The following is a 15,441-nucleotide window of genomic DNA, read 5'->3' as shown; positions in this document are numbered from 1 at the left end:
AGCCTGACCTTGGATGTCTCCAGGGATGGGGCTTCCACTCCCTCTCTGGGCAACCTGTCCCAGTGATCCACCACCCTCATATTAAAGAACTTTTTCCTAATGTCCAACCTAAATCTACCCTTTTCTAGCTCAAAACCATTACCCTTGTCCTATCGCGACAAATGCTTGTGAATTGTTCTTCTCCTGCCGCCTTCTAGGCCCCTTGCAGGTATAAGGTCCTCCCAGAGCCTTGTCTTCCCCAGGCTGAACAACCCCAACTCTCTCAGCCTGTCTTCATAGGAGAGGTGCTCCAGCCCCCTGATCATTTTCGTGGCCCTCCTCTGGACACGCTCCGACAGGTCCACGTCCTTCTTGTGCTGGGGGCTCCCGAGCTGGACGCAGCCCTGCAGGTGAGGTCTCCCCAGGGCAGAGCAGAGGGGCAGAATCCCCTCTCTCGATCTGCTGGCCACACTGCTTTTGATGCAGCCTGGGGTGCGATTGGCCCTCTGGGCTGCAGTTGCGCCCTGGTGGCTCACGTCCAGCTTCTCATCCACCAGCACCCCAAGTCCTGTTCCACAGGGCTGCTCTCTGGCCTGTCTTCTCCCAGCCTGTGTTGATAGCAGCAGTTGCCTCGGCCCAGGTGCAGGACCCTGCCCTTGGCCTTGTTGAACCTCCTGAGGTTCGCCTGGGCCCACCTCTCCAGCCTGTCCAGGCCCCTCTGGATGGCCTCCCGTCCCTCTGGCATATCGACTGCACCACCCGGCTCGGTGTCATCAGCAAACTTGCTGAGGGTGCACTCAGTGCCACTGTCAATATCATCGATGAAGACATTAAACAACACTGGTCCCGGTACGGACCCCTGAGGGACACCACTTGTCACCGTTTTCCATCTGGACATTGAGCCATTGGCCACTACTCTCTGGATGCGTCCATCCAGCCAATTCCTTATCCACTGAACCGTCCACCCATCGAATCTGTATCTGCCCAACGTAGGGTGAAGGATGTTGGGGGGGACTGTGTCAAAGGCCTCGCACAAGTCCAGACAGACGACACCCGTAGCTCTTCCCTTGCCCACTGATGCAGTCACTCCGTTGTAGAAAGCCACTGGGTTGGTCAGGCAGGACTTGCCCCTGGCGAAGCCACGCTGGCTGTCTTGAATCACCTCCCTGTCCTCCATGGGCCTCAGCATAGCTTCTCGGAGGATCTGTTCCATGATCTTCCCGGGCACAGAGGGGAGGCTGACAGGTCGGTAGTTCCCAGGGTCCTCCTTTCTACCCTTTGTCAAAATGGGCGTCATGTTTCCCTTTCTCCAGTCACCAGGGACTTCACCTGACTGCCGTGACTTTTCAAATATCACGGAGAGTGGCTTGGCAACTGCATCAGCCAATTCCCTCAGGGTTCTGGGATGCATCTCGTCAGGTCCCGTGGACTTGTGTATGTTCAGGTTCCTCAGACGGTCACGAACCTTGTCTTCACTTACTGTGGGAGGGACTTGGTCTCCCTGGTGGCTGTCTTGTGGGCCATTAGCTTGAGAGCTGTGAGGAGAGGGGTTGCCAGTGAAAACTGTGGCAGAAAAGTTGCTGAGAACCTCAGCCTTCTCCTTGTCTGTTGTTACTGTTGCTGCTCATCGGGGGCTACACTTTCTTTGACCTTCCTTCTCTTTCTCTCTCTCTCCCTCTGTCCTGCTCACTGTCTCAGGGTGTGCCTGGAGTTAGACTTAATGTTGAATGGCTGTTATAATGGGCTCTGGCAGATGTGAGAGGGAACCCTGCTTTGCTACTGTTGTTTTCTAGCACACTCTGAACTTTGGCAAGCAAAAGGAAGAGGGGTTGGAAGAGCCTGTTCTTTGAGAGTAACGTGTTCCTGTAGCGTGCCCATCTCTGTACGGTGAAGGTTTCCTCCCTGCAGTGTAATTTGGCTGGGCTGTGAGGCTGCATTGGGGTAGCAGAGGTAAGAAGCGCCATCTTCAAAGGTAACGAGGCTGTAGCAAAGCACGTAGGAAAAGCTGGTTTCTTCCTAGAACGGTGCCTGACAAAAATAGTACCAGGTAAAGGCACCTGCAGTTGGCTTTGTTATGCAGTCTTCATACAGAGCTTCTGATCCTGATTGATTTCTGGGAAGCAAGAGAGCAGTGAGGAAAGAAAACTGGGCTTGTCTAAATGGCTTCTTCATCGTAGGCCGGGTTTGAGCCTTTGCACTAGAACATGTCTTTGCTACAGTCTGTGAACACAGAAAAGGAGGTGTCTGTAAGGGAAGTTTCAGCAGAAGCGAGGCTCAATTTGCGCAATTGGGTCCTCTGTATGTGCTGCAAATCAGAGATGACTTGGCAGTGTTGCCGTCTCAAGCACGTGCTGGTGTGTTAATGCAGGCCATCGAGGGCTGTTCAGGGGCACTTCTGGACTGCAGGTCGCGTGCCTGAGGGGTACCGAGTCCCAGGATGAGCCAGCTCCTGCCGATGGGTTAAGCTGAGAGGGTTCCACAGAACGGAAACCATCTTTGTTGTGGACCCCACACGTCAGAGGTGCGGACATGTTGCTGATGTCCCCCAACCTGGAGATGTGGGGAGTTTTGCCAGCAGTCCAGTAAGGATTCTGTTTTCTGCTGGAATGGGTTTCCAGATGGGTTTAACAAGTGTTTTCCTCTCCGCTTGCTGTGGCTGTCTGCAGAAGGGCCCTCCTCTTTGTTTGGCTTTACCAGTGTAAGGGCTCTGGAGGAGAACTGCCTAAACCAGCTTTCTCTTCATGGAGATCACTAGCATTTGTGTAGAAAAATAGAGGTTCAGTCAGTCGAGCTTACAGCATAGTGCTGTGCTCAGGCCATGGAGCTCTGCCTGCTGGAGATCCATTTCATTTGGACTCACTCTTTTCTCAGCTAAGTCTGTCTGAGTCTTGCGGACTTGAGCCCCTTGGGATGGTGACGCTGTAGTTCGAGTGCTGAAGTGGCCATGTTTGGTTTGCCGTCGCCTTGCCACAGCAAAGCCCCTTGCAGGATAATGGTCCCACAGAGAACTGGGGCCTGCAATCTTCTCAGTAGTCTCCTGTAGCCTTCACGCTGCCAGGGTGTTGATGCTGTTTCCTCTGCAGTAAAATTCACCCTGCTCCTGGGATCTTTCCTGCCCTCTCTGGACAGAGTAATCCCTGGTCATTCATGAACTGATCATGCTATAGCTTCCATATTAAAAGGTTCCACATTAACATAAGGTGGAACTTTTTCACTGTGAGGGTGGCGGAGCACTGGAACAGGCTGCCCAGAGAGGTTGTGGGGTCTCCTTCCCTGGAGACATTCAAACCCGCCTGGACATGTTCCTGTGTGACCTGCTCTAGGTGGTCCTGCTCTGGCAGGGGGGTTGGACTAGGTGATCTTTTGAGGTCCCTTCCAACCCCTGACATTCTGTGGTTCTGTGATACCTCAACCTAGGCAGGTTATTTTCCTTCATTCCCATCTTTTTCTAAAGTGAACCTCACAGTTGTGATAATCATGAAAGAGCTGGGGTTTTTTGCCCTTACACAAACAGGACTTTCTAGAATAGCCTCTTCATTTCCCTATTCTGTGTTGGCAGCTCTGAGCGTTTAATCCGATCTGCCCGAGTCTCGGGAGCCCCGAAGCAGTGTTCTGAAGCAGCCCTTGTTAGGGATTCCTTCAGAGGTGTTAAAATACGAGCTGCTCGCTCTGCTGTAAATCGGAGTGACGGAAAAGGCCACGCTGCTTTTGAGTCCTTTTTTCCCTTCACTTTTTGTATCACTCGGGTACACATGCGGCCTCACCGGAGGCCGACTGGAGCCGGTCCTCCTGGGAGCAGCAGGGCTGCAAGTCGGGGACTCTCCCCTGGGGTCGGGACTTTGCCTGAGGAAACTCCCTGGGATTGAGAGCCCTCACCGCCCCCCCCACGCCCCCACCCCCCCACCCCTTTGGTGAGTGAACGCTGCTAGGAAAACCTAGCAGGCGATGCAAAACCAAGGGGATCTCCCAAATCAGAGCTGCAGGAACATGGCCATGTCAGGACCTTGGTACAGCTCTTTTGTGGAATATCACTGTTCCTCAGACAGGATGAGTGTTTTGGTTTAGTAATCAGGCCACCTTCGGCAAGGTTGTGGGCGTCCCTTGCCACGTGGGGAAGGGAGCAGCTTGATGGGAGCCAGGGCCTCTCCGCTCTGCCTTTGGGGCTCGGTGCAGAAGAGATGGCACCTCTTCACAAGGGGCGGTGATGGGGGATGGGAAAGAAGGGCCCACGCAACCCTTGACAATTAACAAAAGTACTGTTTATTGGTGGGAGAGGTGGCAGGTGAGCCTGTGGAAGTGCCTAGCGTTTGTGTTCAGTTAAACAGGGCTTTGCCCTTGTGAACCCATTTTGGCTATGGCCAACGAGTGCCTTGTCTCTCAAGTGTTTTTCAGTAACTCCCAGAATGACCCCCATAATTTTACCTGACGCTGAAGTGAGACTGATAATTTGGAAACAAGTAATTCGTAGTGTTCAGTGCCTTCATTAGGATACTTTTAGTCCGTTAAAAAAAACCCACCTAGTATCAAATTGGTGATGTAACAGCCTAAAAGCCCCAGGATGTAAGGCACCGCCAAAGCACGAAGGTGGGCATGGAAACGTCAAGTTTCCCAAAAGAGCCCCTTACTTGATGACAGAGACGAGGACGGGTGACAGGAGTGTAGATGCAGTCACCAAAGTGCCAAATAAGAGAGGCTGAAAGCACTTTTATTCTTTTGTCGTCGTTTGTCGTCCCGTGGTGAAGGAGCAGAGGCTGGGCCGCTGGTGGGGAGCCGTCCGGGCGCTCCTGCGACGCTGTTGGCAGCATGTCATGCAAAGGAGCCCGGGTGGCTGGGGTACTGCCAGGTGATGGCTGTGGCAGGTGCACCCACTGCCATGGTTCTTCTGGAGGTGGATCTACCTCCATGGCTCCAGCGTCGTCCTTTGGTGGGCTGCCATACCTGGGCCTCGTACCATGCCTTCAGCAGATAGACATGCCGGGGCCCCACGCTGTTCCCCTGTGTGCCCACTGCGGTGCACTGGACGATGATGCTTGTGTGAGCACGGGCGACGGCTCTCGTGGCATGAGAGGTGGTGGTGTTCCTCCTTCTCCTCCTCCTCCTCTGCCGATTGTCCTTCTTCAGGCTCCTGAGAGGTGTCTTCCTCTCTGGCCATTGCGGAAACCGTCTCTGTGCTGTCCCACGTGAAGGTGGGCAGCCACCCGCCTCGCCGCTCCGGCTGCTCCCTGGCAGGGAGGCCTGTCTGGGCTCCACGCCGTTCCCTGGTGGGCCTATGGACAGGCGCTGCATGGCCTCAACCAGGGAATCGATGTCGCTGGCGCTGACGGCAGGAGGGGTGATTTTGTTGTTGTTGTTCCTCCTCCGCTGCCTCTGCTTCTTCCTCTGGGGTTGCGGGAAGCCGCTCTGTGGCGTCCCATGGCAAGGTGGGCAGCCATCCGCCTCGCCGCTCCAGCTCCCCTTCCTTCCAAGCATGCTTGGCGTCCGAGGGCTGGCAGCGAAGTGTGGGCCAGCTGCAGGGGCCCCTGTCTTTATAGGGCCCGGAACAGAAGGCAGTGAGGTGGCCATTGTGACGTCAAGTGTGGCCATGGTGATGTCAGTTGTGACGCTGGCTGATGGGTGTGGCCAAATATGGTGGGCTTAGGCATGGGGGGCCCATGGCCTGAAAGGTGCCCAAGGACAGGAGAAGGAGGAGGGTGGTGGTGAGGGCTGAAGGCCCCTTTCCTGGGGCTCGCTCCAACATGCCCCAGGGAAAGGCTGCCCCTTGGGCCCAGGGACCGCCCTCCACCTCCCCTCATGGGCCGTGGGCCCCAGCCCCCTCCTCGTCCCGTGCCTGGGGGCAGACGATAGGCAAGCGATGTGCCTGCAGAGAGGGGCTCCGCCAGGCAGCAAGACGTCACCCTTGAGGCACACTTTAGGGACTGACGCCCCTCTGTTGACAGGGGGACGAGAAGAAATAGGTCCATGGCCAAGAGCAGGGCTGGGGGAGGCTGGAGTCGTGTGCTGGGTCTTTTAGCCAGGGCCTGTGTCCTTGTTTTCCCCTCAGGCCATTCTGCTGGATGAGGGGTCTGGAGGAAGCACAGGGGTGGAGTCAACAGCAGGTCGTGGCTTGTCCCCATTTTTTCCCTGAGCTATCTGTGGTGGTGATCCTGAGAGCTGCAGTGGGGAGGATGCAGCCAAAGCGCTTCTGTTTGCAGAGGGATCGTAACCACATGTTGGGAGGATCTGCTGCGTGCTGCAAGAGAGAAAGCCAAAGACAACAACTAAAGTGAGGAGAGAAGGCCTGTGGGAGAAGGGTGTGGAGTGTAAGGCATTCATGCTAGAGAGGGCAGATAGACAGAGTAGAAATTGAGGAAGAGGGAGAGGGAAATGTCAAAGTTATCGATGGCTATAGAATGCCCGAGACTTGGGCTCCCAGCGAGAGGCAGAGGGGCAGCAGTAGGGGCATCCTCGTGTCCTTTTACGAGTTCCTTGGGGCAAACATACTACTGGTATATGTCCAGGTTGGGAAAGGCTTTGCCTGTGTGGCCAAGTGATAGAACGGCTGTAGCTTTATACTAAAAACAAATAAAATATTTGTCATTCAACTTTCCTGCTTCAGGCGATGCTTAGAAAGAGACCAGAAGTACGATTTTGTCCACGCAGTATAAAATACAGTCTTCAAGGAGGAAGATGAAGTGATGAAGTTTGCCTTAAGGTGCTGTTTTGGTTTGGTCTGTCTGGTGGGGATGAGTAATTTCTTGGATGGGAAATGACTTTAACTTAAAAAATGGCACGTTAGCCCGTCAAAAAAGGAAAAGCCTAACAAGCCTCTTTTGCGTGCCAGTAAGGAGTAAAGTACAACTACATTAGAGAGGTGGTGGTGTAGTTGGTGTGGTCACTGGTGATGTTCACAAACCACTGGGAGTGCAGTCTCGGTGCTGGTCTGGAAGCATGGGGCGTTCAACCCAAAGAAGCATCAGAAAAAAAATCGGAGAAGGGATTAAGAAAAGGAGTACAAAGAAGGTGAAATAGTAATGCCTGATGATGTATGGAAAGCCAGCTGCAGATTTTCTTTCTTAATATTAGAAAAAAATGAGCAAACGTGAGACATTTGAAAGTAGAAGAAAAATATTGTCGTACACCATGTGTGGTGAACCTGTGAAAGGGCTCGGTCTGAATTACACAATTAAAGGCAAAGGGTATTCTTTGTAGAAGATGCTCTTCATTCCGAAACGGTTTTCTCTGAAAAATGAAAATGTTCATGTTTATTCTTGGTAAATATCTATTCCAGAACGTTTTGCCTTGTATTGCTTTTGTGTTGCCTTGTCACCTCTTCCCCGGGACTGGCAGTTCCCCGAGTCCCTGCTAGATGGCATGGCAAGCCACCACAATAATAATGATGGGATAAGGCAGATGTGCTAGTAAGTTCTGCACGGTAGCCGAGTCAGCTGCTCAGCCAACATTATTCCCTTCCCTTTTTCTTCCTATTTTTCATCATGTTTTCTCACTGACATGTGGGAGATCACAGCCAGCCTTCGAGTTTCTTAACAATTAAAGCAACAATAAGCAGAGGTAAAGTTTGTCTTTCTCCTCTGGGGATGAAAGGAGATGAAATAAATAGTGCTTGTAGCTGTATTTCAGAAAGCACCCTTGAGTTCTGATAGATGTTCCACCGCTTTTCCCCTCCTTCCCGCTGCAGAAACACTGCGATCCAAGCTCTAGCAGTGTGCCATTCCCTCCTTCAGACCCAACCGCAGGCGAAACTTTCTCCTGGGTCCCGTAAGAGCTTGTGAATCTATATCCACCGCCCTGCTGCACACCGCTCTGGCTTCACAAAGACCCTGCTGGGATGACGGCGTGACGTTTGAGTGCTGGCACGAACAACTGTAGATAGTTAGGGTCTGGCGGCCGGAAGATATCGCGCTGTACGGAAATATAGGGCCCCCCCTCCCGATAGCCAATAGTGCCTAGTTTATAATGTAAGCAGATGGAAATGAGGTCATAAACCTAAGCTATATAACGCCGCATCACCCAGCAATAAACGCCATTTGCCGTCGACCACATTGGTGTCAGCGAGCTAATGGCCCGAGCGGCCCGGGGAAGGCCGCCGTGCCGTTCCTGAGCCAGGTCGCCACGCCATCAAAGGCAACAAGTGGTGCCGAAACCCAGGAACACTCGCCTGGAATCGGGTGAACGGCGGCCAGAGCGGCAGGACCAGCCCGGCGGGGAGGACGCTCCCGGACCAACAAGGAGGATGGAAGCCCTTGTGAAGGTCGTATCACAATTACATAAGCAGTGGGGTGTTGATTGTAAACCTAAAGATTTTACCCTCGTGGTTGCGAGGCTTTTGCAAATTGGGGTCATTGACCAGCCGGTGGATATTCTCCACCCTGAAGTGTGGGATAAATGTACTAAAGCGTTAGCTGAGGAGACGATGTCTTCGGGTCGAGGGAAAAATCTTAAGTCGTGGGGGAAAGTTGTAAAAGCCCTGCAGAAGGCCATACAAGAGCAGGAGACCTGGAGGGCAGCAAAGAACTGTTTGTGGGCCACCCCAAAATTGGGAGTTGGGGCAGCCACACAGACTTTGCACCCCCCAGACGATGACTGTTCTGCTAAGCCTAAAAATCTGCAAGAGGGCGACACGTCCCCTCAATCCCCAAACCCCGACCCGCTTACTGAGGGACAAGAACGAGCTAAATCCTTCTGGGGTAGACTAGCCGAAGAGGCCAGAGGCGCCACGGAGAGATCGGGGTCTAATGAAGTCTGGGCTAAAGCACCGCCCTACGCGCCCCAAGATGGCGCCGAGCAAAGCGGGGGAGGACGAGGTGAAGATGCCCATGGCGGGAACGGGGAAGAAGCGCTAGCACTAACAAGCGCACACAATAGGGAGGGGGAGGAGAACGACAGGGGAAGAGGGGGCTGGGGGCGACTGGAAAGAGGAGGGGGGCGTGAGTGACGGGCAGAAAGCCAATCAGGGCGGTCGCTGGAAAGAATGCCCTTATAGGGCAAACACCCCGCCGAGCAGAGGGAGGGGCGAGCCTAGAGGGAGGGAACGGCCCGCCCGCAAGGGAAGTGGGCGGGGCCGAAGCCTGACAAAAAGGCACTGCAAACCGGAAGTAACCAGTCAGTCGAGCTCCGACTCCGGGTCAGACACTAGCTGGGACGAGCGGCTCGTAACTGATTCAAACTCAGAGGAAGAAGAAATGAGAGTAGCTGCAGTTGAATGCCAAAACATCCCCATCCAAAGTAAAGAGTGATCGCGAAGGGAAAAAATTCTTCTTACTAATTGGAGGAAAATTAGGAACGCTAGCGTTCCCGGTCCGGGTGCCGGACGGGGGGCAGAGGGTCCACTCGCCAGTAAACCCTAAGGATATACAAGCGATTGTTAAGGCAATGGCGGATAAAGGGCTTAATTCTGCCATGGTCTCCACCCTCATAGATGGCGTTTTCGGGGGAGACGATATGCTCCCGCTCGACATAAAACAAACTTGTAGATTGATCTTTGATGGGGCAGGGCTGATCGTTTTTAAACAAGAATGGGAGGACAACTGTGCGAGGAAACTAGCCCAAGTAACCGGGGCGGATCACCCGCTCCATGTCTCCAGCCTGCAGCGGCTGATAGGTACAGACCCAACAATGATTACCCCCCAGGCGCAGGCCCAGGGCCTGCGGGCCCACGAAGTTCTGACAACTACTTGTGCGGCCAGAGAAGCCATTCGCACGGCCTCTAGAGTTATTGTCAAGCCATCGCCATGGTCCATGATAAAGCAAAATGAGAGTGAGAGTTTTACACAATTTGTGGATCGCCTCCAGGCAGCGGTCGATTCCTCGACCCTGCCTGCGGAAGCGAAAGGCCCGGTTGTTGCAGATCGTTTACGTCAGCAGTGTAATTCGGCAACCAAAGAAATCTTACGATCACTGCCAGTGGGGTCAAGTATCGCAGACATGATTAAGCATGTCGCAAAGGAAGAGCATCTAGCCCCGATTCAGGCGGCCGTTCGTACCGCAATAGCTAATGCGATGGCATGTTTTAAATTTTGAGGACGGGGAGAGCGATAGAGCGGCTTCGGTGGGCACCTGCCACCTAAGCAGGGTCAAACCACCCCAGCCAGGCCCTAAGCATGGGCTTGCGTGCCTTAACGCGTGCCCCCACGGCTGTCTGCGTGGCACGTCGTTGTCTCCTGTCCTCTTGTGAGCCTCGGGGGCCCGTCTTCTCCACCCCATGGGGGCTCCCAGCACCCTCCCCTCTGTCCAGGCACAGTTTCAGCCCTTTGGTGTGACGCTTCCCCTTTGGGCCCGACTTGTCTGCCCGCAGCCTCCTGCCACAGGGGCCTGCCGTGGAAGTCCTTGCCTTGCACAGGAGACTGAACTGGACTGAAGCATGGTCAGCTGTGACAACTGGTGACTTTATTTCAAGAACTAAGTCGAGCGCAGCAAGTGCGTGCCCAGAGAGGAGCATGGGCAGGACAGAGCAGGCCTCTGGCACTGAGGCTGCCTTTGCATCTCAGCAGGCATTGCCCCAGGAGGAAAGGGTGGTGCTACCCTGCAGGCTGCACTGGCTCCTGTTCCTCCTGCTGCTCAAGCCTTGATCCCCCTTAGGACCTGCAGGAGCTCCTGCAGCAGGTTAAAGAATTCCAGCAGCTTCTGCCGTGGAAACTGACAGGGCCTAAACCTGCCCGACTGGGTTGGGATTGGCCTTGGCCTCTGCACGGGGGTTGAGGTGAAGACTGGCTGTGGCGTTGGAGCAGCCGTTCCTGCTGGGCGCAGTCCCATCTGTGCCAGGATCCAATCGTAGAAGTGCTGCGTGGAGGTGTAGACTCCGGGCCGCTTGGCTCTGGCGCAGCCTTTCCCCCAGCTGGTCACCCCCACGAGCCAGAAGTAGTCAGCGTGGTTGTCTTGGCAGACAAGAGGACCACCGCTGTCACCCTGCAGCGGAGCGGAGGAGAGAGAGAGGGTTCCGGTGTTGTTGGGTGGCCCCGGGAGCACTGTGGCGGGCTCCTTCTCTCTCCCGGCACCTGCCAGAGCCGTACCCACTGCCCAGAAAGGCTCTGCTCAGGTGCTGGAGCCTGCAGGGCCTTGTCCAGGAGGGGCTGGTGGGCCTGCAAGGTCGGGCGCTCTCTCCTCTCTGCCCCAGTGGATCGTGGAGGTGGGATCGTGCCAGGACTGGGATCCGGAGCTCTGGGCTGGGGCAAGAGCACTGGGTGGCCTTTCTGGGCAGAGTGCCGGGGCTCTGGGACAAGGCGGGCGCTAGGCAAGGGCCTGCAGACGGGGAAGGGAGGCGAGCCCCGACAGCGGTGGGGACCCAGCGGCGGGAGGGCGACTTGCCGGGCGCAGCCCGCACCGGGGGACGTTTGGGCGCTGGCGACAGGGCTGCCTGTGCTGCTGGGGGCTGGCGTGGAGCACGCTCCTACCTGGCAGGTGTCGATGCCACCCCGCGGATAGCCGGCACACACGTTGTGGGGGTGGATGGCCCCTCTGTACCACTGGCTGCTGTTGCAGAGCTTGACATCGATGAGGCGGACCTGGGCTTCCTGCAGGACAGCGGTCGATCCTCCAGCTGTGAGCACAGAAAGGAGTTATCATGGCAGCAGCCCTTCTGTTCCCAGTTCTCCTCCCCTGTCTGGCTGAAGCCCTTCCCTAGGGCTTGCCTTTCCCCCTGCAGAGGCCTTGTGCTGGGCTTGCCCTTCCATCTCGCCTTGGCTAACGGCTTGGGCCCCTCTCTTCGTGGCCGTACGTCCCCACAGCCCGACTCTGGCTTTTGCCGCCGTTGCTGCCATAAGCCCAGCCCGCCCTCCCCAGCGCGCCGAGCTTGCCCTCGGGACACGAGCACTGTTTGGGAACTCACATCTTGCCATGGTGGCACCCCAACCGCTGACATAGCAGTTCGTCAGCCCTGACACTCTCAGCGAGGTGTCCGGCACGCAGGCGAGCTGTACGTAGTAGCCGCACTGGACAGGCTGGTCCAGTTCCAGCAAGGCGATGTCGTTCCTCTCCGTGCCGTTACGGTAGTGTTCGTGAACCACCAGCCGCTGAATGTTGCGCACTTGGGTCTCAGGGCCTGGCTGAGCCAAGTGGGTGGCCCCGATCACCACGCGCCACATGGTCACATTCCTGGAAGGCAGGTGGAGAGAGGGCTCAGAGGGAGCGGAGCCCCGTGCTGCAGCAGCCCCCCAGTTCCCTGCCTTCTGCTTCCCAAGGCAGGGAGGAAAGCAGCGCTGCGGAGGGTGCCAGTGCCCCAGCACACCTTGGGCACCAGGAACATGGAACTGGAGGCTGCTAGGAAGCGGTGGCACGAGCCCAGCCTTCTGCGGAGCAGTCTCTCAGTTGGGCTCGCCAGTGCCCCGGCACCGGGCGCACTGCAAGGCACCGGGATGGCAGGAGCTCGTGGTGCTGCGGACAGGGCGCCTGCTGGTGCTGTGGGGATAGCCCCCTTCCCTGGTCCTCCTTACCTGGCCCCGACGAAGCAGTGGGCTGCTGTGAGGACCCACTGCGGGCTGATGAGGGACCCTCCGCACACGTGGCCCGTGCCCGTTTTCCAGGGGTTCTGGATGCTGACGATCCAAGGCCAGGCCCCTGGCTGGGCACCCGTACCACCCACGACACGTGACATGCCATAGTGAGCCGCCATGGGCCGGAGCCCGCAGGTCCCGCTGTAAGAAGAAACTCATGAGTGTGCTGCTGGACGGCTGTGCTGCTGTTGAGGCTGAAGGTCAGCCGTCTTCCCTCCCCCCGAGGGGCTGCATGGACGGCAGGGCCAGGGAACCCCGTGGCTGTGCCTCCAGCCCTCTGTCCACTTCAGCCCCGTAGATGGGTTGTGCCAGCGGCCTGGGTGCTGGAAAGGAGCTGAGGCTCCCACAGGGGGTTCGGGAAGCTGTGGGGTGGCCACGGGGCACAGGCGGGCCCCCTCCAGTGAAGCCCAGGAAGGGCTGCCCGAGCTCCCTCCCAGAGCCTCGGCCCACTTACCCACAGCTGGCCCACATGCCGTGCGCAGGCCGGCACACGGCCAGCAGGACGAGGAGGGCGAGCAATTTCATCGCTGCCGGCGGCACGTGTCAGCTGCAAGAACGAGGTCTTGTTGCCTCCAGCGCAGCCGCCGACGTACTGCCCGCAGCAGTCACGTTGCCTGAGGTGTCCTTGGCCCTGGGGCTGATGTCACAGAGCCGCCGTTTCTGGGTGTGGGGCACGGTGGTCTCTCGGAGGGGTTGGAGGTGGGGGTGTCAGCAACATGGGGGGTTTCCAAGCAGGAGGGGAGGCAGAAGCCGGGATCAGACTCCCCTGACTGACCCCTGCTGAACGAGGGCGCGCAGGCCCCATGGCAGGCAGCGGCGCCTGCCTCCGAGCGCTGCCTGCTCACAGCCAGCAGGAAAAGAACAAGCGTGGCATGACGGCCTCTTTGGGAAGTTCACTGCCACCCTGCTCTCCACAGCCGTTTGCCTCCAGGTCCTGCCCAAAACACGAACACCGGGGAAGATCACCGCTACAGGCAGTATGCGCCTGTTTGGGGGTGGAAGAGCCAACCCGGTCTCAGCCGTGGCCGGCAAGCAGCCATGTGCGACGGGGACGAGTCCCGCAGACCTGGATGCCTCCAGCGGCTGATGGCCAGAGAGCTTTTGACCAAACCCGGCGCAGAGCAGCCCCCTCGGAAAGCTTTGGCTCTCCCCAAGGGCCGCTGCTGCAGCCGGAGCGCACGGCAGCGTGGGCAGCTCTGGCCCGCCTGGCCTCCAGAGGGGGCGCCTGCAGACGGGGCCGCCCCGCGCAGCTCACGTACGGCAAGCGAAGAAAGCGTTTTTCCTTCTTTTTCTCTCTTTAGTGATGGAGGTTTTCTTTCCTTTTCTTTCCCCAGTCTGGCCCTGGTGTTTGGCTTTGGTTTTCGGCCTCGTTTTTCACAAAATTCTCACAGGATTTCCAAACCTTGAGTTCTTTCAGCCTTGTTTTTCCCAAGATTCAGGGCCTCTTGTTTTGTCTGATGGACCAAGGGGACTGTCAGCAAGAGTTCCTTTCTCAAAGCTTGGTCCTGTTTTTCCAGACCCCAGTCCTGTTTTTTCCCAAGATTCAGGGTCTGCTTCATCCGCCGGACCATGTGGTCTATCAGCAATGCACACCTTTCTAAGTGACTGTTCCTTTGAACAAGAAGAAAACCGCCAGACTGGTGAAAGGGAAACCTCCTGCCCCGGAAAGTACCACCAGAGCGTCTTGCTTGGTTAGACTAAGAGATGGGCAAGAACAAATCAGTCAGTGAAAACATGGTTTTGAGGAAAAGATCCAAAGAAATTGCGGCTTTCGGGGGCCAAGGTGAGGCAAAAGAATGCATCTTTCAGACCTAATACTGTGAACCATTCATAGGTTTCTTTTAAACTAATCAATAAGGTGTATGGGTTTTGCCACTACCGGCTGGAAATCTTCAGCTATCTGATTTATTGCCCGCAGGTCTTGTACCAACCCTCAGGCTTCTTGACAGGCAGAATAGGAGTGTTATACTCTGAGGAGCATTCAGTTAATAACCCAAATGTTATAAATTCGCCTATAATACTTTGCACTCCTTGTCTGTCTGCCAATTTCAAAGGATATTGTTTTACCCTGACGGGTCATGCTCTTTCTTTCAGTTTAACAACAACCAATTCTGCATTTTTAGCCTTTCCAGGTATTCCCAAGGCCCATACTCCTGGGTATACCTGGTCTTTTATTTCTTGTACAATTTCTTCTTCTCTGATCTGGGGTACAGTGAGGGCCAAAGTGAAGATTTCAGTGTGGTTTTCCTTTGGTACTGTAAATTCAATTTCTCCATTGTTAACATTTATTTTGACATTCAATTGCTCTAGGAAGTTCCTTCTCAAAAGTGGTTTAGGGGCTTCAGGCAGGCAGAGGAATTGATGCACCCCTACACTTTTCCCAATTTTGAATTTTAATGGTTTCCGAAAGAAAGCCTTCTCAACCTGCCCAGTTGCTCCCATAATATTAACAGTTTGCCTACTCACAGGTAATAAAGTCTGATTTAACACTGAAAATGTGGCACGTGTACCTATTAAAAATTCTACAGGTTTCTCTTCTTTCCCTAGCTGAACTTTTACCAAAGGTTCCGCTAGGGAGGATTCCCCTGGTCCCAGTCAATCTTCTTCCATGTTGGCAGCTGTCACTGATTTGCCCAGTCTCGGGCATTCCTTTTCCAATGCCCCATTTGCTTACAACAAGCACACTGTTCCTTTAAGAGGGGTTGACTGCCTCTAGGTGGGGGCACTTGCACCACTTCTTACAACTCTCAGCCTTATTCAGAGGGGTTTCTGACCTCCTGCCCTGCGCAAAGCACCTGCTGTAGCACCAGCAAGTGTTTTGCCCATTATTCTCTCTTTCTGACTGTCTCTATTCCGATATACTCGCCAAGCAGTCTCCAGCAATACCGCACTAATCAATTCCTGGCTCCTGTTTGGTTGGGGTCCCAGCCGGGATTGGTAACTGGAACATGATTATCCGCTGTTCCAGCAGAGTCCC

The 15,441-nt window shown here is 55.5% G+C and overlaps 1 protein-coding gene across 1 annotated transcript; it reads right to left on the bottom strand.

Moving 5' to 3' along the window:
* Window positions 1–10,533: 10,533 nt before the first annotated feature.
* Window positions 10,534–14,035, bottom strand: LOC147412679 (acrosin-like). Its single transcript, XM_086481150.1, has 5 exons — window positions 13,854–14,035; window positions 12,405–12,605; window positions 11,786–12,066; window positions 11,367–11,506; window positions 10,534–10,881 (listed from the first exon to the last, which is right to left on the bottom strand). The coding sequence occupies exons 1-5, from the start codon at window positions 14,033–14,035 to the stop codon at window positions 10,534–10,536; spliced, it is 1,152 nt and encodes a 383-aa protein (XP_086337276.1).
* Window positions 14,036–15,441: the final 1,406 nt, after the last annotated feature.

This window comes from Leptosomus discolor, unplaced genomic scaffold, assembly GCF_034619465.1.
Source record: "Leptosomus discolor isolate bLepDis1 unplaced genomic scaffold, bLepDis1.hap2 HAP2_SCAFFOLD_45, whole genome shotgun sequence".
NCBI classification, from domain to species: Eukaryota; Metazoa; Chordata; class Aves; order Leptosomiformes; family Leptosomidae; genus Leptosomus; species Leptosomus discolor.
The sequence above is the reverse complement of the archived record's forward strand: the minus strand, read 5'-3'. Positions and strand labels throughout refer to the sequence as shown.